We start from the raw sequence: 25,084 nt of genomic DNA, 5'->3' as shown, positions 1-25,084 counted from the left end.
GGGTATATTCCCTGCTAGTGGGCAGAGGTGCCTCCACTTGTTGACCAATGGTCATCCAAAGGGGACCTAGGCTGTGGGCTGACGCAAGGCCTGTTTGGGCCTGTGTCTCTGGTTTTACCGTCCTTGTGGGGAAACCTCACCAGGCAGGGAAGACTCACCCAGTGGGGAGGTCTCGCTGGTCTGTTCCCTCCTAGAGGTTCCCCTCAATTTACAGCTACTGCCTGGGCTGGGCTGCCTTCCTCTGCAAAGTTTCCAGGGGCCCGGCCCTACCTCCTGGGCCTGGGAGCCTCACCCTTCGCAGATGAATCTCCTTAGGCTGCCCCTCCTCAGAGAATTTGCCCACAGGCCTGGAACCTTCGCTCCGCCCTAAGCCTGTCTCTGTGCGGCTCTACCACCCAGAAGCCTCCTAGATCCTGGGACCCTGCTTTGTACCTAATCGCCTGGCTGCGTGGCCCCTCCTCTGAGCAGCCACCTGTGGCCCCGAACAATCGCTCTGAGTCCCAGAGACCCGCCACAGGCCTCTTCCTCCAGACAGCCGCCCAGTATGCCGGTGCGGTCACTAGGAGTCCAAGAAACTCACTTCGTGCCTCCTCCTCCCACCAACCACCCGTAGCCCGGGGCAATCAATCACTCCGAGTCGAAGTGACCCTCCCCGTTCCTCCTCCTTCTCCAGATAACCCCCCGGGTGTTCAGGAGCAGTCCCTCTGAGTGGCTCTGAATCCACGTGACCCGCTGCACGGGTCCTCTGGGCACCGCCCGGAGCTCAGGTGCGGCCACTCAAGACCACGTGACCCACCACGCTTCTCCTCCAGGCAGCCCCCCTGTGTTCAGGAGCTGGCACTTTAAGACCAAACAACTCACCACTCGCCTTCTCCTCTGAGCAGCTGCCTGGAGCGCTAATGCAGTCACTGCGAGTCCAAAGGACCCGCCGCGCTCCTCCTCCTCCTTCTCCTACTCCTCCGGGCAGGCCCCGGGGTTCAGAAGTGGTCAGAGTCCAAACAGCTCGCCACGCAGCCCCTTCTCTGGCAACCGCCTGCAGCTCTGGTGTAGTCACCCGAATCCAAGCGGCCGCGCTCCTCTTCCTCCTCCTCGTCCTCAGGGCAGGCCCCGGGGTTCAGAAGCGTCGTTCTGATTCCAAACAGCTCGCCGCGCAGCTTCTCCTCTGGCAACCGCCTGTAGCTCTGGTGCAGTCTCTCCGAATCCAAGTGGCCACGCTCCTCTCCTCCTCCTCAGGGCAGGCCCCGGTGTCCTGAGTCCACACAGTTCTCCTCACCACTCTTCCCCTGGGCAGCCGCCGGAGCCCCAGTGGCTGCTCCGAGTCCCAGCGCTGTGCCGAGCGGCCTCCTTTACGGCGCTCCCAGCTGTCCGAGTTCACTGCTCCAGCGGGGGGAGGGGCGTCTCGCCGGCAGTTCTACTTCACAAAGTTTCCTGCGTTCCGGGACCCCCGTCCCATCCGGGATGCCCCCCCAGGGGGTGAGAGTCACCCGGCTGCTTTGAGTTGGTCCCAAGCGTCTCAATATCTCCTCTTTTGAATCCTGAGTCCTGGAGCAACATGAAATGCAGCCACCCTCTAGGCCGCCATCTTGAAAACCTCGGAATTTTCCTTTTCAATGAGGATCTTTTGCCTCTTAGCTCTAGATTTTTTTTTAAAACACAAATCAAGCATCATTCTTATGGGCTCTTTTCATCCACATTGACCCTAGTCAGACCACAAAGCTTGCCAAGGCATCCTAACTGCCTGCACTGTCCTTGCAGACCCGTCCAGTAATTACATCTACCTGGTCTGGCAGGGAAGGGCTCCATAAGGCCTCTGCCATCCCAAATACTTCATTCGCTTTTACCTGGGAGTCTAGTTCTTTGGCAGTGTCTACTCCCATCAATCCCACAGGGAATTTCAAAAATATTTACCTTATTTCCTTTGGGTCTGTCTGAGCAGGTCGAATGGTGGGGTCTTAGGTCTTACCAAGTAGACCCACTCTAACGTTCCTCTCTCCTTGAACCTTGTGACCTCTTCCTCAGAACTGTGTCAAGGAAGCTCTGGTATTTCCATCCCATTGTCATGTGCAATTTTCACACTCAAGGTATCACCTTCAAGGTTCTCAAGGTACAAGGTTTTCAGGCTCACCTATCCCAGGTCCCTGACCCAAGTCCCACTCTTTTCCTGGTGGGACCATGAATGGGAGAGGAGAGTTATCAGAACAGCACTTTCAGACTCTGTTGGTCTCTCTGTACTCTCACAATCAGTTGCTGAGCCTAACTTTCAGCAGTTGACCTTGAAACTTTAAGACATGAGTCTCTTTAAAAACTGCAAAAAGGAGCCCCATGGCTTTCGCATGACTTACTTTGGGTGTTAGTTACCCTGAGCCTATCATTCTCTGTTTTGCTGTTAATAAAAGCCGTCTTTGGGACTGGGCTAAGCTAAGTAGTACAGCACTTGCCTAGCATGTGTGAGGCACTGGGTTCCATTCTCAGTGCCACATATAAATAAATAAAATAAAGGTTCATTGACAACTAAAAAAAGTATTTTTTGAAAAAGCCAGCCTACTCTACATGTCTTCGAATGATCATTGCCCTCATACCAGTCAAGTGCCACATGCACTCCATTTCCCAGCCCAATTTCACCTTCCACCTGCACCTTGCTCTAACTAGCCATAGGTGACAATCTTAGTAATTTTGGTGCTACTCCGTGCCAAGAGTTATCACCACTCATTCATCATTAGTTATAGTGCCACTATTCCATCAAAACAGGAAGTAATTCAGTTTCACAATCCTGTCCTAGGATTCTTTTTGCCAGGGACACTCTTGGGACCATCTGTCTCAGGGGTAAAGTGACCAAGAAGTGAAGCATGTAGAATATTGTTTCTTGTGAAATCAGTGGATGCTGAAGCCAAGTTGGTCACTACACAGAGGCCAGGACAGGCCTAGAGGAATGTGACACTTAGAGGCATGGAAGATGTCCAATTCAAAGGCATATCAAAGATTTCCTTTCCAAACAAGTTTTATTCCATTTGCATTTATTGATGTAGTGTAATGGCATCTTATTTTATGTTATGCTTTCTCTCTTGAGTGCTTTCTTTGTTTTGTATCTTTTACTCTGTGGTGTGGATATGTATGTTCTTCAGCTGTTTCACTGCATTGGTGGCAATTTAGCAAGCTATTTGCTTCTGGAACCACCAGACTTTGTCAAGACAAGATGTGTCAGATATGCTAAGATGTGATCTGATGCATGAAACCTAAGAATCCACACACAAATGCACTTCTTGTTTGCTTTATTGTTTTATGTGTGCCCTACACAGGAATCCTGATGAATTTTATTTTGCCCAATGACCAGAGAAAGGGAAACAGAGAGAAAGGTTGGTGTGTTTGTAATCACTTGCACCACTTTAACAAGAACATTCCTGAGAGAATTTTGATTTGGACTAGGGTTAATGAGAAACAAATCCTTCACTTACAATTTCACCTGTCTGATGACTGAAATAAATTTCTGCACACCAGCTTCTGGCTCTGTATATTTCACACCTTGTTTCTTCTTCATTACCCACAAAGTCTCAATGCCAGGCACTGTAGGACATTTTCAACTGTGGTGTCACCTATTTTGTGCCCCGTACTGGGTAAGTCAGCTCAGAGGGGGTAGTGGATCCCTACACTAAGATGGCTGGCAATGATTTAATCATGGATGGAAAGACTACAGACCACATGAATTGATTCCATTGAACCCAAACTAAACACATCCACACCAAGGTCCCTTTACTTAGATCTCACTCCCCCATCAACTGACATGAGGCAAAGGAGAATTCTGGGCACAAAAAGATATTGGTCTTAACTGATTGATGTGAAATTACCTTATATATGAAACTTTTACAAAAGTACATGCCCAGGTGAACAGAATGTGAGGTTCATCCATTGCTGTCCTCAAAAGGGGTCCATGGTGGGGGCACATGCATGTAATTTCAGCAAATTGGCTGTGACAGGAGAATCACAAGTTCAAGGCCAGTCTGGGCAGTTTAGTGAGATCCTGTCTCAAAATTAAAAAATCGAAAATAATGTAGCTCAGTGGTAAAGTGCATATGAGATATGAGTTCAATCCCCAGTACCACCAAAAAAAAAAAAAAAAAAAAGACCCATGGACTGAATGAAGGACCAGAGGCTTAAGTCTTACACCTATAAATCTGCTTCTGTTAATAATATAAAAAGACAAATTGAAAAAGTTTGATAGTGACAAAACTCACAGCAAGGGATGTCAGTCAGCAGCAAGATTCAAATGTTATATAGTATATATAGTATTAACTTAAGATAACTTGATATTTTCTCTATGGTGTACCTCTTGGTTGTAATTATAATAATAATAATAACAACTATTATTATTATTATTATTATGTTCTGGGAATTGAACTCAGTAGTGCTCTACATTGAGTCACATCCTTGGCATTTATTTATTCTTTTATTTTTGGTACTGGGATTAAACCTAGGGGTATTTAACCACTGAGCCTCATCCCTAGCCCTTTTTATTTTTTATTTTGAGACAGAATCTTGCTAAATTGTTTAGGGCCTTGCTAAACTGTTGAGGCTGGCCTTGAACTTGTGATCCTCCTGCCTTAGCCTCCTGAGTCAGTGGAATTATAGGTGTGCACCTCTGTGCCTGGTTCAGTGGTTTATAATTTAATAGTCATTAATAAATGTAAATTATGTAAGGAAAGTCCAACAAAGTTCTGGATTGTTCCTCTCAAAATGATCAATTTTAAAAAAATATTTTTAGTGGTAGATGGACACAATACCTTTATTTTATTTATGTGGTGCTGAGGATCAAACCCAGTGCTTCACACATGCTAGGCAAATGCTCTACCACTGAACCACAACCCCAGTCCATAATGAACATTTTTAAGGAAAATAAATATCAAAAACTTTTATTTATTTATTTTTTCATGTTCTATTAGGTTCCTCTGCCTTTCTGGTGCCTGGTCTACAGATTATGCTAATGGGATGAAGTTGTAGAGCCCAATAAGAAGATAACTGTTTTATAAGAAAGGATTTAGAACAGCCCTGTTCACAGAACTTTCTGCAATGATGACAAAGTTCTGCATTTGAGTTGTCCAAAATAGCAGCCACTTACCATGTGTTGCTGTGGAACACTTAAAATGTGGCTAATGGGACTAAGGAACTGAATTTTAGATTTTAAGTTTAATTAAAGTATCTTTACTTATTTATTTTTGGAGGGCTGGAGACTGAACACATGCTAGGCATGCACTTTAACGCTGAACTCCATTCCCAGATCTTTTTATTTTCTTTTTAGGCAGGGTCTTGCTAAGTTGCCCAGACTGGCCTCAGAACTTGATCCTCCTGTCTCAGCCTGACCATTAGCTGGGAGGCTAATTAGAGACTTTTGAGGAGAAAAGACCAAAGGACAGTTCTGCCCAGAGGTCTTTTTTCTTTTTCTTTTTCTTTCTCTCTTCCCCCCCCCTCCTCCTCCTCCTCCTCCCTCCCTCTCTCTCCCTCTCTCTCCCCCCTCCCCCCCCCCCCCTCCAGTACTGGGGATTGATCCTAGGCACATTCTACCAGGAGCTAAACCCCAGCCTTTTCTATTTTTATTTTATTTTATTTTGAGACAGGGTTTTGCTAACTTGACCAGGCTGCCCTCCAATTTTCCCGCTTCAGTCTCCTGAGTAGTCAGAATTACCGGGCATGGGCAGCTGTGCCCACATTAATTTCTTAAACAAAAATTAGGCCTAATTAAAGTTTTAATATTCAATATTAATATATTCATTCTTATACGAATCCAGTGCTAAAATGGAATTTTAAAACATTGTTAATGGAGGAAAGGGGTTCTTGAAAGCTAAAGTGCCTGGGACACACGAAAGTCGTGTTTGGGGGAGAAGGTGCTTCTTCCAACATTGACAGCTCATCCTCCCAGGTGTCTGCTTGACTGCTGCCCCTTTCAATGTTCTCCCAAAGGGTACACTTGTATTCCTCGAAGGAGCTCGCTTGTCCTAGGGACGGGCACGAAGGGCCCAAACCAGAGAGTCAAGGCTTCCCAACAATCCCAGGGTCAGAGGGGACCCCGGTGCCCAGAACTGGAAAATGAGCCTGCAGACTGTTAGATACTTGGGCAAAGGGGATTGGGGACCCCGGAGGAGAGCAGGAACTGTGTGGGAAGAGGACTGGCGGGCGGGTAATGCTATGCTATGGAGAGGGTGAACTCATTCATTTTTACAACCCCTCTGATAGGCTCCATTCTACAAAGAAGCGCAGGCTCAGAAAGGCTGAGGAACTTGCCTCCGCTCATACCTCCAGCAGGAATTCAAACTTCCGTATGTCTTTAGTCTGACACCCAATCCCAGACGCCTTCGTCACTAATCCCTGGGACTCCTCCCCCAACTATTGTGGGACTGCGGACCCGGCAAAAAGGGCTGCTTCTATGCTGACCACCCTTTCCTCCCTAAGGGATGTTCCCTCTTCTCCATTCCCGATCTCTGGAAAAACAGCCTTCCAGTGTTGATCCTAGAAAGATCCTCTAGGATCTCTAGGTCTCCATTTCCCCTTTGTGTGTGCGCTGGGGCAGGAGTTTCCTTTTAAGTAACGGGGAAGGAGAGAGAGAGCAAAGAGAAGGAAGAGAAGGTGACTGGTGATAAGCGCCAAGCCTCGAGTGCTTTCGTAAACCCTCTCCTGACTCCAGCACCGCACACTGTCTGCGGGCTGGAGTAGGGTTCGGTCCCTTTAAATCCCGCCCGGGAACGCCCAGGGCCGAGCCACGCGGCCGGGATCTGCAGGCCCCGCAGTACCGATCACGGCGCGGCCTCCGGGCTCTTCCCAGCGTTGTGCGCACCCGGTGCGCCGGGGCTCCGGGCACTGCACCTCTCGGCCTCGGCGGTCAGAATAATGAGCCGCATCTATCACGACAGCGCCCTCCGGAACAAGGCGGTGCAGAGCGTGCGACTGCCGGGGGCCTGGGACCCCGCCACCTACCAGGGGTAGGCATTGCTACACCGGGGCCGGGCCCAGCCGCTGCCGCGGGGAGACTGTGCAGCGCCCCGGGACCTGGGTGCGCGGCCTTGGCCGCCTCCCTTCCCAGGCCTCCGAACCCAGCTGCGAGGCTGGGGTGGGCGAGCGGGAGGAAAAGCCGGGGTTGCCAGGGACGCCTTTAGGTCCCACTCCTCCCAGCTCCCCTGGCCTCACACCTGCACCCACCCCAGGAAAGGCAGATCCGCTTAAAACTCCCCTCCTGTCCGCGCACCCTCGGGTGAGAATCCAACCGAAGCTCCAAAGGCTGTGCTTCGGTTGACTATAAATTCCAGCCACTTGGCAGGCTGCTGTGTTTCCAGGCCTTTGCACAGGCTTGGGCCCTGCCCCAGAAGGGACGGTGGCCATTAGTGACCCGAACAGCGGTGGGAGTCGGTATGATGGCGCCGGGCGAGGGCAGGAACAGCTCTGGAGCCGGGAGTGGAGGATCCCCGTCTGGCTGGAGGAGTGAGGCCCTGCTCCGGGTTATGAGAAGTGTTGATCATTCCATACAATTACAGACACTAAAGAATTATGCTAAGCGAAATAAGCCAGACCCAGAAAGGCAAATACCTTATGATTTTCTATGTAGAATTTTAAAAAGTGTAACTCAGAAACAGAGAGTGGATCGGTGGTTTTCAGAGACCGGAGACTGGGGAAGGGGAGAAGGGAGGAAGTGAGGAGATGATCAAACGGTACATTTTGATTTATATGAGGAACAAGTTCTGGGGATCTAATGTACTGCATGGGTGGTAAAGGATGTTTGTTAATTTGATTGTGATTATCATTACACAGTGTGTACGTATATCAAGTCATTACCTTGTACACCTTGAATATATACAATTTTTGTCAGTTAAATATTTTAAAAAATAATTTGGGGGGAGTAGATAGAGGCAGGTGAGGTAGTGTGAGTTTTTGCTTTCTGCCCCATCCCTTTCCACTATCATCTTTGGTGGTGCCCACTCTTTTCCCTTTTATGTGATTCTGAAAAAGGAAGCCCCAGGATCTGCTTTATGAAAACTAGAATCGGGAAGTGGGGAGGAGGGTCCAGTTCCTCAGAGGGCAGTACCCTCTGATTTTCAGCTGGCCTCCAAACGTCTCAGTCTCAAGTTCTTCACCTCTAGTGACAAAAGCAGTTTCTTTGGGTTGAGGACCACATGGGTATGAATGAGAACAAGAATATGAAAATGTTTTTAAAAAGGGAAGATAATTTATAGCAGCTTAGACACCTGCCCCAAATTTGCTTAAATAAAAATAAAATCCTTTATATTTAGTAAGCACATAAAGTTTACAAAATACTTCCTTTTTTCTTTTTCTTTTCTTTTTTAAGAAAATTTTTTTTATTCTTTTTAAAAATTATTTTAAAAAATTTATTCTAATTAGTTATACATGATAGCAAAATGCATTTTGACACATTGTACACAAATGTAGCACAACTTATTCCTCTGGCTGAACATGATGCAGAGTCACACCCCCTCATGCAATCATATATGTATATAAGGTAACAATGTCCCTCTCATTCCGGCATCCTTCCTACCCCCAAATCCCCTCCCCTCCCCTCACCCACCTCTGCCCAATCCAAAGTTCCTCTGTTCTTCCCTAACCCCCCCATTATGAATCACCATAAACTTATCAGAGAAAAGTTCGGCCTTTGGTCTTTTGGGTGTGGCTTATTTCACTTAGCATGATATTCTCCAGTTCTATCCATTTATCTACAAATACCACAATTTCATACTTATTTAAGGCTGAGTAATATTCCATTGTGTATACATACCACATTTTCTTTGCCCATTCATCAGTTGAAGGGCATCTAAGGTTGGTTCCATAGTTTAGCTATTGTGATTGAGCAGCTATAAACATTGATGTGGCTGCATCACTGCAGTATGTTGATTTTAAGTCCTTTGGGTATAAACCAAGGAGTGAGATAGCTGGGTCAAATGGTAGATCCATTCCAAGTTTTCTGAGTCATCTCCATACTGCTTTTCAGAGTGGTTGCACCAATTTGCAGTCCCACCAGCAACGTATGAATCTACCTTTCCCCCACATCCTTGTCGGCACTTAGGCACTTATTATTGCTTGTATACTTGATAATTGCTATTCTGACTGGAGCGAGATGCAATCTTAGAGTAGTTTGATTTGCTAATTGCTAGAGATGTTGAACATTGTTTCATGTATTTGTGGTCAATTGTATATCTTCTATGAAGTGTCTGCTCAGTTCCTTGACCCATTTATTGATTGGATTATTATTATTATTATTTGGTGTTTTTTTGAGTTCTTTATATATCTTGGACATTAGTGCTCTGTCTGATGTGCATGTGGTAAAGATTTTTTTTTCCCATTCTGTAGGTTCTCTCTTCACATTATTGATTGTTTCCTTTGCTGAGAAGAAGCTTTTTAGTTTGAATCCATCCCATTTATTGATTCTTGATTTTACTTCTTATGCTTTAAGAGTCTTGTTAAGAAAGTCAGGTCCTAAGCTGACATGGTAAAGATTTGGGCCTGCTTTTTCTTCTCTTAGGCTCAGGGTCTCTGGTCTAGTGCCTAAGTCATTGGTTTACTTTTTTTTTTTGGGGGGGGGGGGGGGGGTCGGTACTGGGGATTGAACTCAGGGGTACTCAACCACTGAGCCACATCCCCAGTTCTGTTTTGTATTTTATTTAGAAACAGGGTCTCACTGAGTTGCTTAGCACCTCGCTGTTGCTGAGGCTGGCTTTGAACTCTCTCTCCTCCTGTCTCAGCTTCCCTAGCTGCTGGGACTACAGGTGTGTGCCACCACTCCTGCCTTGATCCACTTTGAGTTGAGTTTTGTGCAGGGTGAGAGAGTTTTAATTTCATTGTGCTACATAAGGATTTCCAGTTTTCCTAGCACCATTTGTTGAATAGGCTATCTTTTCTCCAATGTATGTTTTTGGTGACTTTGTCTAGTATGAGGTAACTGTATTTATGTGGGTTTGTTTCTGTGTTCTTTATTCTGTACAACTGGACTACATGTCTATTTTGGTGCCAACACCATGCCATTTTTGTTACTATTGCTGTGTAGTATAATTTAAGGGCTGGTATTGTGATGCCTGCTGCTTTACTCTTCTTGCTAAGGATTGCTTTGGCTATTGTGGATCTCTTATTTTTCCAAATGAATTTCATGATTGCTTTTTCTATTTCTATGAAGAATGTCATTGGGATTTTAATAGGAATTGCATTAAATCTGTATAATGCTTTTGGTACTGTGGTCATTTTGACAATATTAATTCTGCCTCTCCAAGAGCATGGGAGATCTTTCCATCTTTTAAGATCTTCTTCAATTTCTTTCTTTAGTGTTCTGTAGTTTTCATTGTAGAGGCCTTTCACCTCTTTCGTTAGATGATTCCCAAGGTTTTTTTTTTTTTTTTTTTTTTTTTTTTTTTTTTTTAAGCTATTGTGATTGGGATAGTTTTCCTAATTTCTCTTTCAGTGGATTCATCACTGATGTATAGAAATACTTTTGATTTATGGGTTTTGATATTTTATCCTGCTACTTTGCTGAATTCATTTATTAGTTCTAGAAGTGTTCTGTGGAATGTTTTGGATCTTCTAAATATAGAATCATGTCATGGGAAAATAGTGATAGTTTGAGTTCTTCTTTTCCTGTTTGTATCCCTTTAATTTCTTTAGTCTGTCTAATTGCTCTGGCTAGAGTTTGAAGGACAATGTTGAATAGAAGTGGTGAAAGAGGGCATCCCTGTCTTGTTCCAGTTTTTGGAGGGAATGCTTTCAATTTTTCTTTATTTAGAATGATGTTGGCCATGGGCTTAGCATAGATAGCTTTTACAATGTTGAGGTTTGTTCCTACTATCCCTAGTTTTTCTAGTGTTTTGAACATGAACAGGTCAGATGCTTTTTCTGCATTTATTGAGATGATCATATGATTCTTGTAAGTTTATTGATATGATGAATTACGTTTATTGATTTCCGTATGTTGGACCAATCTTGCATCCCTGGGATGAACGCCACTTGTTCATGGTGCACTATCTTTTTAATATGTGTTTGTATGTGATTTTCCAGAATTTTATTGAGAATTTTTGCATCTATGTTCATCAGGGATATTGGTCTGAATTTTTCTTTCCTTGATGTATATTTGTCTGATTTTGCTATTAGGGCAATATTAGCCTCATAGAATGAGTTTGGAAGGGTTCCCTCCTTTTCTATTTTATGGACTAATTTGAGGAGTATTGGTGTTAATTCCTCTTTGAGGGTCTTGTAGAACTCAGCAGAGAATCCATCTGGTCCTGGGCTTTTCTTGGTTGTAGACTTTGGATGGCATCTTCTATTTCATTGCTTGAAATTGACCTGTTTAATTTGCATATGTCCTCCTGATTCAGTTTGGATAGATCATAAGTCTCTAGAAATTTGTCAATGCCTTTGAGATTTTCTATTTTATAGAAATATAAATTTCCAAAATAGTTTCTAATTACCTTCTGTATTTCAGTAGTGTCCGTTGTGATATTTCCTTTTTCATCATGAATTTTAGTAATTTGAGTTTTCTCTCTCTCTTTATTAGTGTAGCTAAGGGTTTATCAATTTTATTCATTTTTTCATTTTGTCAATTTTTTGAATTGTTTCTTTTGTTTTAATTTCATTGATTTCAGCTCTGATTTTAATTATTTCCTATTTTCTTCTGCTTTTGGTGTTGATTTGTTCTTTTTCTAGGACTTTGAGTTGTAATGTTAGGTCATTTATTTGTTGCATTTTTATTCTTTTAATTAATGAGCTCAATGCAATGAACTTTCCTCTTAGCACTGCCTTCATAGTGTCCCAGAGGTTTTGATATGTTGTATTGGTGTTCTCATTTACCTCTAAGTATTTTTTTATTTCCTCCCTGATTTCTTCTGCTGTCCATTCATCATTCAATAGCATGTTATTTCGTTTCCAGGTGTTGGAGTAGCTTCTGTTTTTTATTTTATCATTGATTTCTAGTTTCATTCCGTTATGATCTGATGTAATGCAGGATAGTATGGATGTATATATTATATACACGTGTATATATATTTATATATATATATTAGTTGTCAATGGACCTTTATTTTATTTATATGCAGTGCTGAGAATCAAACCCAGTGCTTCACACATACTAGGCAAGTGCTCCACTACTGAACTTCAATCCCAGCCCCTCTATTTTTTCGTATTTGCTAAGAATTGCTTTGAGCATAACATATGGTCTATTTTAGAGAAGGATCCATGTGCTGCTGAGAAGAAAGTGTATTCACTCATTGATGGATGAACTACTCTATATATGTACATTAAGTCTAAATTATTGATTGTATTATTTAGTTCTAGTTTCTTTGTTTAGTTTTTGTTTGGAAGATTTATCCAGTGGTGAGAGAGGTGTGTTAAAGGCACCTTAGTATTATTGTGTTGTGGTCTATTAGATTCTTGAAATTGAAAAGGGTTTGTTTGATTGAAAAGGGTTTGTTTGATGTATGTAGATTCTCTGTTGTTTGGGGAATACATATTTACAATTGTTATATCTTATTGATTCCCTTAAGCGGTATGAAATGTCCTTCTTTATCCCTTCAGACTAACTTTGGCTTGAAGTCTACTTTTTCTGATATGAGAATGAAAACCCCTGCTTGTTTATGCAGTTCATGTGAGTAATATGTTTTTTTCCCAACCTTTCACCTTCAGTCTGCGGATGTCTTTTCCTAGGAGGTGAGTCTCTTGAAGACAGCATATTGTTGGGTCCTTTTTTAAAATTCAATCTGCCAGTCTATGTTCTTTGAGTGATGACTTAAAGCCGTTAACATTCAGGGTTATTATTGAGATATGATTCGTATTCCTGGTCATTTTGGTTTGTTTTTGGTTTTCAACTTGAGTTAGTTTTTCCTTTGATTGACCTTTCCTTTAGTGTAGTTCCTCCCTTTGCTGGTTTTCATTGTTTTTTAAATTTCCTCCTCATGGGATATTTTGCTGAGAATATTCTGTAGGGTAGGCTTTCTAATTGTGAATTCTTTTTAACTTTTGTTTTTCATGGAAGGTTTTTATTTCATCTTCAAATCTGAAGCTTAGTTTTGCTGGACATAAAATTCCTGATTGGCACTGATTTTCTTTTAGAGCTTGATGTATATTATTCCAGGACCTCCTGGCATTGAGGGGCTGGTTTAAGGAATCAGCTGAAATCCCAATTGGTTTCACCCTACATGTAATTTGATATTATTCTCTCACAGACATAAAATTCTATACTTATTTTATATGTTAGTCATTCTCATTATGATGTGCCTTGGTGTGTGTGTACTGTAATTTTGTACATTTGGGGTCCTGTAAGCCTCTTGTAGTTGATTTTCCATTTCATTCCTTAGATTTGGGAAATTTTCTGATATAATGTCATTGAAAAGATTGTGCATTCATTTGATTTGTATCTCTATGGCTTCATCTATTCCAATAAATCTTAAATTTGGTCTTTTCATTATGTCCCATTTTTCTTGGAAGTTCTCTTCATGGTTTCTTATCATCTTCTCTGTGTGGTCAACTTTATTTTCAAGAGTATATATTTTGTCTTCATTGCCTGAGATTCTGTCTTCCAAGTGGTCTAAGTCTGTTGGTGATACTTTCCATTGAATTTTTAATTTGGTTTATTGTTTCCTTCATTTCAAAGATTTCTGCTTGATTCCTTTTTATAATCTCTGCCTCTTTATTGAAGTAATCTTTCACTTCCTGTATTTCCAATACCATCCTTTATTTTGTAGATCAGTGTTACTATGTATCTTCTAAACTTCTCTGACATTTCTTCTATTGTGTTGTCTATGGATTCTATTGTTGGAACATTTTGGTTTGTTTGAGGCCCTTTGTTCCCTTGTTTTTTCATTTTATGTGTGTGTCTTCCCATGTAGCAGTATGGATATGAGACAGTACAGTTTCTACTCTGTAGTCTTAGGGTGTCCCTGAAGGCTTCCAATACCACCCCTTTAAGGGAAGACCAATATTAACAGCCCCCAATGCAAACAATTTAGAGCCTTACACCAAATAGCTCCTATTAAGGCATCTATAGTTTTGTTGCAATAAACAGAATAGGGTTTGACTATTGTCTACAATATCAACAGTAAGTCTGCTCAAAAGATTTTCCATCTCAAATGATGGACAAAGAAGGAACAAAAGTAGTGTGGGATGTGATATTTATGAGGGAGAAGGAGAGAAGATAGAGGTAAAAATTTATAGTAAGAGTGAAGGAAGAATTAATAGAGGTTGTCTGTTAGCATGAGAGAAGTGAGATAGAGAATCCAGGGAGACAGATAAGTGAGAGAAAAAAAAAATATATAGTTTTTTTTTTTTTACAAAGTAAAAATATAAGAATCCACAATAAAACTGTGATATACTATTCTGACATCCCATTCCTTAATAAATTGATGCATGAAAATTTTTGTTTTCAAAGATGGTAGAGATATGAGAAGAGGCGGAAAAAAAGAAAGTCTCAAGGAAAATTGAATGATTGTTTCCATTGGCTTTCAAAAGTTTTCTCAGTGTCCCTTCTCCACCAATAGGTGGGGTTGTCTGAAGTTTGATGTTAGCTCCAGTCTGGTGGGTGCCTGACCAGTTCAGTAGGTGAGCCAACAGCAAGATGCCCTCACACCTTCTTCCAGTCTTCCCATCCATTGTAGCCACCCTCTCCTGTCTCTGTGCACTTCGGGACTCACTGAGCTAGAGAGAGCCCCGTTCTTTCCAGTTTCTCCAACCTGTGCTACCCCCAGGGAAATGCCTCCAATCTTCTGCTTACCACAGTCTTGCCAGGCTCAGGCTGGCTCACGCAGACCCAGCTGCAGTCTGACCAATCTGGGCTTCAGATTCCCAGGCTCTGCCTCGCTGCAGTCCCAGGATCTCAATGCCATTCAACTTGCAGAGAGACCACCAGGGATGTGCTCACATAAAGGAGCGACTCTGCAAAGAGGCAACAAGATGGAGGCCACTAGCACACTCAGCAGGAAGACCTCAGGTGCAACCCAACCTGCAGGTACTCTGACAATAGCAGCCCTGGCTGGTATTCCCAGTCTGAGGCAGCTGTGCCCTGAAGATGGCAGTGATGGAGGCAGCAAATCTGTAGGCCTTTTGGACCTGGACTCCCAGGCCCTGGCCAGTGTCCCAAGATGGTGACAGCCATGTTTAACCAAATCTGCAGGTACCCTGACAATGGACCTCCAGGCAGCAGTGGGCAAGAGGTGGGCTGTGAGCAAACCAATGGCAATCTGCAGGCAAATGGGGCATTAATGCCACCTCACAGAGAAACAGTATTTCCTCTGCTTGAATCCCAAGTCATGGAATGACTAGGAATGCAGCCTCCCTCTAGTCTGCTATTTTGAATCTCCTCTCTTTTATTCTTTATATAGAAATTTACAGTAGTTTTTGGTGTATATAATTCATTGCATTCCTTCCCCCTGGTGATATAATTCTAAGAAATTAGTATGGGTGTAAAGATGTTAGATCACACTGAATTAAAACTCAAGAAACCAATAACTTATTAGATGTGAGTTTATATTAAAACATTCCTGATCAAGGAAATACTTTCTTGTAAATGATCTCATGCCATCTTCAGAGGAGCAAAGTGTGGTAACTTTTTTCCCCATTTTCTAGATAAGAAGACTTATAAGACAATAACTCCCTAGAGGAGGAGATCATAGCTTGATCTTAGGGCCGGCTGACACAGTTCCTTTAGTACTTCGGGCAGTGCCCCAGCTTTTGGAAACTTTGGAGGGATAGAGGTTCCTACATGGGAAGTGTAGAGAGGGGCTGCTCAGGGCCGGGCGAACAGGAGTTCTGGTGGGACTTGCTTTTGCTGCAGTGCAGACTCACATGGGCTACCAAACTTGAGTCATGGATCTTTCCTGAGGACTGACAGAACCAGCCACCTCTTCTTTCATTCTCATCCCCAGGGGAAATGGCATCCTGCTGGAGGGAGAACTGGTGGATGTATCTCGGCACAGCATCTTAGACGCCCATGGCAGGAAGGTGAGGATGTGTCATTGGTGGCCCTCACAGGGCCACCCGTACCCTCTGAACCATCTCAGTCCATTCCCATGAGTTATCTTCATGTTGCTGGGCTCTGACTTGGGATCTAGCCCCTTTACTGATGGGCTCACAGAACAGGTGGGGAGAACAGTGACCAAATGGGACCAGCAAGTAGAAGGAGGACAGGTCGGGCTGTGCTGGGTAGCAAACAGGTGGAGGACCCGGTTCTTGCCAGAAAAGCCTGGGTCACAGCTGAGAAAATAGACTAGGACTTACTACACCCAATCTACCGCACTATGAAGCCAGTGTTGCTGCCTGGACCTTCAGTTTCCATACAATTTCCCTTTTGACATTTGTCTTCTCAGCTTCTTTATCATGCTCTTTATTTCCACCCCATCTCAGGTGTCCATGGACATACCTGGCATTCACCGTCCTGTACTAGCCTGTGTCTCTTCTGAGCGCTAGTTCTGCCTTTCTATTTTCTTTCTCTCTTTTTTTTCTTTTTGGTACTCAGGATTGAACCCAGGATCACTCTACCACTGAGTTACATCCCCAGCTCTTCTTTTTTTTTTTTTTTTTTTTTTTTTTTTTTAATTTCGAGACAGTGTCTCTCTAAGTTGCTGAGGCTTGCCTTGAAGTTGCTATCTTTCTACCTCAACCACCTTGAGTTGCTTGAAGTACAGGCAAGTGCCATACAGATTTGCTCCTCCCCTTTCAAGCAGCCCTACCTAGACGTGCTGATCACCTTATCTTGGTCTGTAAAACTTAGCTCCTCAAAATGTCCTCTGGTGGGTCAGAGGCCTGGTTCCTCCATGGAGCCTGTTTCTCTCACAGATCCCACAGAACAACTTCGGCTCACTACTATTTTCTTGCCCAGAGAGGCTTTGACCACACTCTCTGCTCCTTACTGTGCACTGAGCAGGCAGGCACATCAATCCAAAGCCCCAAGCCAGCCTGCCTAGCAGAGCCTGGTGTACCCCGACACTGGTGTCCGACTGGCTTTCCTTGGCTGTGCTCATACAGGCAGGGGATTATCAGCCCCTCTTCAAATTTGTCTCCTCCTAATTCCTCATTCCTAATGATAATGTAGTAGCCCGTCCAGTCCCTGGTCTGCAAACCCCTACTGTTCCTTCCTTCCCGCTGCCCAGGTAAGCAGTGCCACATCCTTCTGGGGCTCTTACCTAATCATTTCTTTCCCTCCCCTGCTTCTCCTTTCTGTCTTCCATCCTCTGATGGGTCCTCAGCTGGTTCTGACGAAACCTTGCACCTGCCCTCCTGCCTTCTGACTGCTGCCAAAGCTCATCCCTGGCCTGCTGCCAAATTGTTTCCAGAAAGACATCTCTGAGGGTCTCAGTGCTGCCCCTAAATCTTTCAGGATTCTTTCTTGTCTACTAAATAAAATTCAAACTCCAAATGCCAACTCAAGGCCTGTCTCAAATCAGTTCTGCTTGTGTTCCCAGCCTGAGCTCCCAGGAGGCCTCCAAATGCCCTGTGTTGCTCAGACATGCACGTGGGCTTCTTGACCTTTACTTTCTGCACCTGTCTTGGACTTTTAATATTCTTTCTACACCCTTGTTCCTACCATTGCAGGTTTTGCCACCTTTCAAGACTTTGCCTTCCTGTTTCTCCCAGGAAGTGATCTCTGTTTCTACAACTTTGGGGAACATTTCTTCCACCTGTTTTGATTAGAATAGTTGACAAACAGCATTTATAGGGTACTTATTGCTTTGTGCTGTGCTTGCTTCTCCAGGATGTCACTGAGCTCATACAATACTCCTGAAAGAAGGTATCACACTGCTCCCAAATGACAGGAGAAACTGAGGCTCAGGAGGATGAGAATGCTTTGCCCCGGGCATTACATGTGTTGAAAGGGGCAGAGTGGCTGCCCACCCATAGGGCTCCCCTTCAGTGCCCTTTTCATGGTACTCCTGCTTTTTGATATTTGGGATCCCTCTTGCTTAAGTTATGGTTTCCTGCATATATTTTCTGTCTGTCTGTTCGGAAGCCCTGGGGTCAGGCCCTGTGCCTTCCCTGTTATGGACTTCCGGCATGGTGCATTGTGTGTGGCAGGTGCTCTAGTGAACATATGTAGAGGGCGAGGACAGCAGGGCTGCACCCAGAGTCCAGAGTGTGTGTGTGTTGGGGTGGGGAAATGAAGCAGCCCTCCTCACTCTGTCTCTGCTTGGCCTCAGGAACGCTACTACGTGCTGTATATTCGGCCTAGTCGTATCCACTGTCGTAAATTTGACCCCAAGGGAAATGAAATTGAGCCCAACTTCAGTGCGACCAGGAAGGTGAACACGGGCTTTCTTCTGTCATCCTACAGTAGGTATCCTTAGACCTTCCTCCCTCAGGGCCCTCGGACAGTGTGGCTGGTCTGTCTTCTGAGCCTCTTGGTCCCTATAAAGGGGCATCTTGGCGTGTTTGGCCTTGACTCCAAGTGTCTGGCCTGAGGGCCCCTGCTGGGCTGCTTCCTTCCCCACACTTGCTCAGAGGATCCCTGTTACCCCACCTCTGTGCCAGGGGGCCAGGCTGGCCTGCCCAACTCCTGCCATTTCTGCACATGGCAAAATTGTCCACAAACTTGGCTGTGGGCTCTCACTGTCTTTGCATGGAGCTCCAGAGCCCAGACCAGGCCTCCGGGAGCTTGTTTTTCTGCCAAAATTCCCATTTGGTTCTTGGGCCCTGTCTCAGTCCACTTGTGCTGATATGACCATATTTTAGATTGGGTAATTTATAAATGACAGAAATTTATTATGCATAATACTGGAGGTTGGGAAGTTCAAGATCAAGTTTTCAGCAGGTTCAGTGTCTGTGAGGGCTTTTCTCTGCTTCAAAGAGAGTGCCTTCCTCCTATGTAGCTCCCTCTACCTTGGTTATCTACTTATTTAGTGAGGTACTGAGGATTAAACCCAGGGATGCTTTACCATAGCTATATTTCCAACCCTTTTTATTTTTTATTTTGAGACAGAGTCTCACTACATTGCTGAGGCTAGCATCGAACTTATGATCCTCCTTCTCAGCCTCCCAAATTGCTGAGATTACAGGCATGTGTCACCATGTCCTACTCCTTCTACCTCTTTTAAAAGAACACCAATCCCATTCATGAGAGCTTAATCACCTCCAAAAGGCCCCACTTCTCAATACTCTCACATTGGTGATCGTCTCGGTCAGATTTTTTTGCTGCTATGACTAACAGATCCAACAAGAACAATTTTAAGGAGGAAAAAAGTTTTATTTAGGGGCTCATGGTTTTAGAGGTCTCAGTCCACCGAAGGCCAGCTCCATGCCTTAGGGCTTGAGGTGAGGCACAACATCATGGCAGAAGAGTGGAGAAGGGAAGCAGCTCACATGATTATCACAAAGCAGAGACTCCACTCGTCAGATACAAAATATATACCCCAAACCATGCTCTCAGTGCCCACCTCCTCTAAAAGCCATACCCTACCCACCTTCAGTTACCTCTCAGTAAATTCCCATCATGGGATTAACTCGGGTTAAGGCTCTTATAACCCAATCATTTTTCTTCTGAACCTTCTTGCATTGTCTCACACATGAGCTTTTGGGGGGCACCTCATATTCAAACCATAACAGTGATTAAATATCAACATGTGGATTTTGAGGAGTCCCATTAAGACCATAGAAGGTACTCCATGATCTTGTTCCATTTCCCAGTTTTGGCTGCATAGGGATCTCATTGCTGTCTGCGGCTGGGTGAGAAGGTTTTGAGATGGAGTGGGTATCTCTCATTTTACTTTTTCATATTTTCAGTTGCTCATTAATTCTCTGAATATTTTGTGCGCATCTATCACATGCCAGGCCCTGGTCCATGTACTGGGACTCCAGGGATGAACAAGACTTCATTTTGCACTCAAGATAGTCTCAGTTGGTAGAGGATATAGACGGGCTGGTGATTGGAAACTGGGAAGGGTTCTGAGCCCCAGGTATACATAGTCAGGGGTGCTTTGGATGAGAGAACAGCAGTACTGAATCATGATAGAATTAGCTGGGTGCTAAGGCTTGGAAGGATGTTTCAGAGAGGAGACAGTGTATCAGAGGATAGGGACTGATCTGGTGACAAGAAGTTGAGCAGGCTCAGTAGCAAAAGGGGCAGGGGCACGAAGGGCTGAACTTAAATGGAGGCTGCTGGGGAGCCCTTTATTGAGTGCTATTAGATAGGTGAGTGTTGTGATTAAATTTATTTTTATTTTATTTATTTTTTGCAGCACTGGAGATTGAACCCAGGGGCACACTACCTCTGAATTACATCTCCAATGCTTTTATTTATTTATTTTTTATTTTTTGGGATACCAGGTATTGAACTCAAGGGCACTCAACCACTGAGCCACATCCCCAGATCCTATTTTGTATTTTTTATTTGGAGACAGGGTCTCACTGAGTTGCTTAGCACCTCACTTTTGCTGAAGCTGGCTTTGAACTTGTGACCTTCCTACCTCAGCCTCCCAAATTGCTGGGAGGCAATGCACACTGTACCTGGCTCCCAGTGCTTTTATTTTTTTTATTTTGGGACAAGGTTTTGCTAAGTTGTTGAGGCTGGCCTCAAACTTGTGATCCTCCTGCCTCAGCTTCCCAAGTTGCTGGGATTACAGTTATGTGCCACCATGCCCAGCAAGATTTGTTTTTAAATGCTTTGGGACAGTGAATCAACTGGAGACCAAGGAAGCCTGTTCAGAGGCTGTTAGTGTAACCTGGGATGGAGATAAGAGGACCAGATTGAAGGATATATCATTGGGGAGTGAAACTGGACCAATTCCATATGGAGCTGGACGGAGACCTCAGGGCTAGACTGGATATGAGGTGAGAAAGTGGAAAGAGTCAGGGGTGCTTTCATAGGTTGGACTTGGGTGCCAGGCTTGAGGGAATGTAGGTACAAGGGGAACAGGTTTAGGGAGAAGAGCACTGTTTGGCACATACTGGGTTAGAGCTGCTGGTAGCACTTCTACTGGGGACTTGAAGATAAAGTCCTAGAACTCAGGGAGAGGACTGGACTGGCAGCACAATTTGTTGGAGTAATTAGCCTAGTGAGAAACTATGGAAGTGGATGGCATCATCAGGGAGGAGGAAAGAAGTAGGCCCAGGGAACAGCAGCAGTAAGAGGTAGGCAGGGGACAGAATCCATAAGGAGTGGAAAAGAACCACTGGAGAAGTCCGAAAGAAATGGGGAAGGTGTTATGTCCCTGAAGGGAAACAGGAGTGGGGAGCTAGCTGTGCATGCAGGTGATGTCCAGGGAATGGGACGATGGGAAGAGGGTTGGGGGTGAGCAGTGAAGAGCAGCCCCAGGACTGTGATGGGGGTGGGCAGAGTCTGGGGCAGTGGGTGTCAAAATCAGAATACAGGAAGATGTTGAGAAAAGATCAGGGAGTGGGGAAGGAGAGACAGACTCTGGAGGAATGTGGGGTTCTGGGCAGGAGCGGGGATGTCTTATCCTTTGAGACAGAAGGAAAGGAGGAGAGAGTTCTTGTAGTTAGAGGCAAATTGACAAGGTGTTTGGTGTCAGATAAGCAAGAGGCACCACCTGATGACTTCTGCTAATCTTGAAAAGTAGGTGAGATGGTTATTTGGGGGTTATTGGCCAGGGGAATGAGTGGGGGTGGGAACAGAATATTTTGAGTGTCCTCCGTGTGAGGTTGTTTGGGGAGTCCTAGGGGTGACCCTGACTGCTTGGCCAAGGTTATGGTGCCATGAACGGGTCCTGTTGGGTAGACATCATTTTTATCCCTATTTTTCAAGGACAGAAGTTGAGTCGCTTGTCCAGATTTGTTCCAGGCAGCCCAGCTCCAAAGTCCAGCCCATAGCTCCTCTGCTGTAGAGTTCCTTGATGAAAATTGACAGAACGGGTACTGAGAGCCCTACCCTGCAGGTGTAAGACACTCAGCCAGCCAGGCATGGTGGCACATGCCTGTAATCCCGGCTACTCAGGAAGATTCCAGCTAAGGCAGGAGGATCTCAAATTCAAGACCAGCCTGGGCAACTCAGCAATATCCTGTTTCAAAATAAAAAAAATGAAAAGGGCTGGAAATGTAGCTTAGTGGTAGAGCATCCCTGGACTCAATCCTTAGTACTACAAAAACACACAGCAGTCCCTGGTCCCTAAAAGGCCCTCTGAAAGTCCTTGATATTCCAGCCATTATAACCTACCTGCTCTGCCTGTGTGCCTGTAGAAGTGGAAGCCAAGGGGGACACCGACAGGCTCACACCCGAGGAGCTAAAGAGGCTGGTAAATAAGCCTGAGCTGCTGGCACTGACAGAGAGCCTCACCCCGGACCAGACAGTGGCGTTCTGGATGCCTGAGTCAGAGATGGAGGCGATGGAACTTGAGCTGGGGGCCGGAGTACGGCTGAAAACTCAGGGTGATGGCCCCTTCATAGGTGAGCAGTGTGCCCTCATGCTAACCTGATGTTCTCCTGTGGGCCATGGGGGCTTGTAACATCCCTTCTGAGGCTCCCAACCCCTCCTGCTTAGAATTTATAGGTGCAACAGGTCCTAGCCTTCCGTGGGGACCTAACCAACCCTTTGAGATTTATTCCTCAATGGATAAGTGCCCTGGGCATTGACCTGGATGCCTAGGGTGCCACCCAATCCTAGGGTTCCTGTGACTGACCTCTGCTATCTAGTGATTTCTGGGTCCCACCCATGGCCTAATGAAGTGGTCATCTAGATCTGGGGAGAACAATGACTTACCCCGGTCTAGGGGACACCACCAGAATGGGCCCAGCCCCCACTGTTCTGCCACAGAGAGAGAGAGAGGACATTCAACTTCTTCTCTTCTTTCAGATTCATTAGCTAAACTGGAGGCTGGAACAGTGACCAAGTGTAATTTTTCTGGTGATCAAAAGACAGGGGCATCCTGGACAGACAACATCATGGCCCAAAAATCTTCAGAGGGGCCTGCAGTGGAGATCCGAGAGCAAGGAGATGGGGCAGAAGATGAGGAATGGGTAGGACAAGGAGACGGCATTGGTGTGCTTATAACTCTTGGCAGGAATTTTGTACATACTGGTTGTGGTTGGGGCTCAGATGAGCAGACAGCAGGATAAATTGTACCCCTAGCTTTTATGGAGTTCTGCAAAATTTCCTAGAGTATGTAAAGGAGATTCCTTTAAGGAGATCTCTGACCCTCTGAGTGATTGTGTTTTTTTTCTCCTTGGTCTGGGCTCCCTGCCTGATGTAGCCGGAAAATGGCTGACTTGGTCCTTACTAGTGTTTCTTTTACTAAAGGTAAGCCCTCTAGTTGATCCTCAGCCGATTCAAAGCCAATTTTCTGAAATACATTTCACCTGAAGATTTGAACTGATGTAAAAACCCAAATGGAACAGTTAGAACAAAGAAGTTAAAGAAAAATGGTATTTTCCTCTCAGTGATGAAGATGAGTTTGGCCTAGGAAAGCCAGGGCAGGTAGTGTGGAAGGTCTGGACCCCTTCTGTCCTAAAGCCAATTGACAAACAATAGAGTGGCCAGCTCTAATGATGTGAGGTCAAGGCAGGTGGCCGAGGTCCTGTGGGCATTGAACCCTTGTTTGATGACTTAAAGAAAACTTTTATGAAAGATGCTCTGTTCACCTCTCTTTACTTTACCTGCTTTGGATTTCTCCAGGATGACTGAAATTTGTGGAGCAGATGCCTCTGGGGCCCACCTGCGTCTTCTGTGGCACCATGGAGAATTTACATCAACCTTCATCCTGAAGCTTGAGACAGCAATCCACCAAGCTTTACCAGTTCTTCTTGCAGCTGCTCTGAATACCCTTTAAAACATGTCCAAGACCACGAGATGGGTGAAGGGACCCTGGACTGTGGCTCATGGGGAAGTCCCTCCTTGGATGCAGGTCCAGCCTTCCTAGAAATTTTCATGACACCTCCTGCCCTAGTGATAGCCTTGTTTTGGAGGCAGGTGGTAGGAGAGTGCCCCAGGGCAGTTTGGGAGGAACTGGACTTGGTCTTGGTGCAGCATTGGGGATTATTCTCTCATCTAAAGACAGAGGGGCTCTGAGGAGAAATTAGTGGGCTCCTTCCTCTGGTCTCACTGTTTCCTGCTTCCTTCCACCCAACCCCTTCCCCAGCACTCCACTATAGCTTCTGCTCCCCTGCTTCAAGCCTCCTTGTCCCCCATTCTCTCCCATCCCACACCCAAGGTGCTAGTCTTTCATTGCTCCTCTGATTCCATGTTCCCTTGGGGTTTCCTGTCTTCTGACCTCCCTGGCTGCTGTCATAGGGGTAGCTATTCTTAGGGAGGCCAACAGCCTTCACAGGTATGGCTGACTGGTCTCCAGCTCTCAGACTTGCTCTGCCAGGCCACATATTTTTTTGTTTTTGTGGTGCTGGGGATTAAAGCCAGGGCCTTGAGCATTTGAGGCAAGAACTCTCTGCCACTGAGCTGCATCCCCAGCTCTACACTACTTTTTTGATACCCCCCCCCCCCCCCCCGCTTTTTTTTACTTTGAGAATTTTTCACAAATGATTAAATTTTCAGGAAAGAACTGGGTTCCTGCTGGTGTTAATGGTCTTGAAGCTGAGCAGTGTTCCTAGGAGGAAGCCATTGGTCTTTGGTCCTGAACATTAGCCTGGAAGTGTTCTATGACAGCCTTGTGACACCTAGATGTGATGAGATCTGGAATGAATTCTTCATGTCCTCAGTTGAAATCTGCATGTCCATGGCATATGAATCCTTCTTGATTGGGGGAAAAGAGGATGGTGGGAAACTAGCATTTATTGAATCTTCCTAATGTGTCAAACATAGTTTTGGGAGCTTCCCATCATCTTCACAGCCACTCACTATTGTGTTCTTCCTGGTGCTAGTACTTGTGCTAAATACTTCCAATATCTTCCCTAATTGTTACAATCCCATGAGGTACACATGATTATTGTCCCCATTATTTCATTTGAAACTGAAGGTCTGAGGCTCCATGAATAGTATATAGTGAGAGAGAAATTAAAACCCAGGTAGTCAGGTTTTCAAAGACCACATTATCTATTCATTCACACATGCACATTATATGAGGAGAAAAAGGGACTCAGAGAGGTTAAGCAACTTGCAAGTTAAAAAAATGGCAGAGCGGGATTCAAATCCAGAGCTGTCAAAGGTGAAGCTTACATGCCTTCCACTATG

At 44.9% G+C, this 25,084-nt stretch overlaps 1 protein-coding gene across 2 annotated transcripts; it reads left to right on the top strand.

The window, feature by feature from the left end:
- Positions 1 to 6,757: 6,757 nt before the first annotated feature.
- On the top strand, positions 6,758 to 24,089 carry ARPIN (actin related protein 2/3 complex inhibitor). 2 transcript variants are annotated; one of them, XM_079125539.1, is made up of 6 exons: positions 6,758 to 6,965; positions 15,885 to 15,960; positions 18,153 to 18,285; positions 22,144 to 22,350; positions 22,757 to 22,920; positions 23,576 to 24,089. In XM_079125539.1, the coding sequence occupies exons 1-6, from the start codon at positions 6,874 to 6,876 to the stop codon at positions 23,582 to 23,584; spliced, it is 681 nt and encodes a 226-aa protein (XP_078981665.1). In that variant the 5' UTR covers positions 6,758 to 6,873; the 3' UTR covers positions 23,585 to 24,089. The 2 variants fall into 2 exon arrangements, with proteins under 2 accessions (XP_078981665.1, XP_078981666.1); XM_079125540.1 differs by lacking the exon at positions 6,758 to 6,965 and adding an exon at positions 14,501 to 14,562.
- Positions 24,090 to 25,084: the final 995 nt, after the last annotated feature.

The sequence above is a fragment of the Sciurus vulgaris genome (assembly GCF_902686455.1).
Source record: "Sciurus vulgaris genome assembly, chromosome: 2".
Taxonomy (NCBI): domain Eukaryota; kingdom Metazoa; phylum Chordata; class Mammalia; order Rodentia; family Sciuridae; genus Sciurus; species Sciurus vulgaris.
This window is presented reverse-complemented; position numbering and strand designations above follow the sequence as displayed.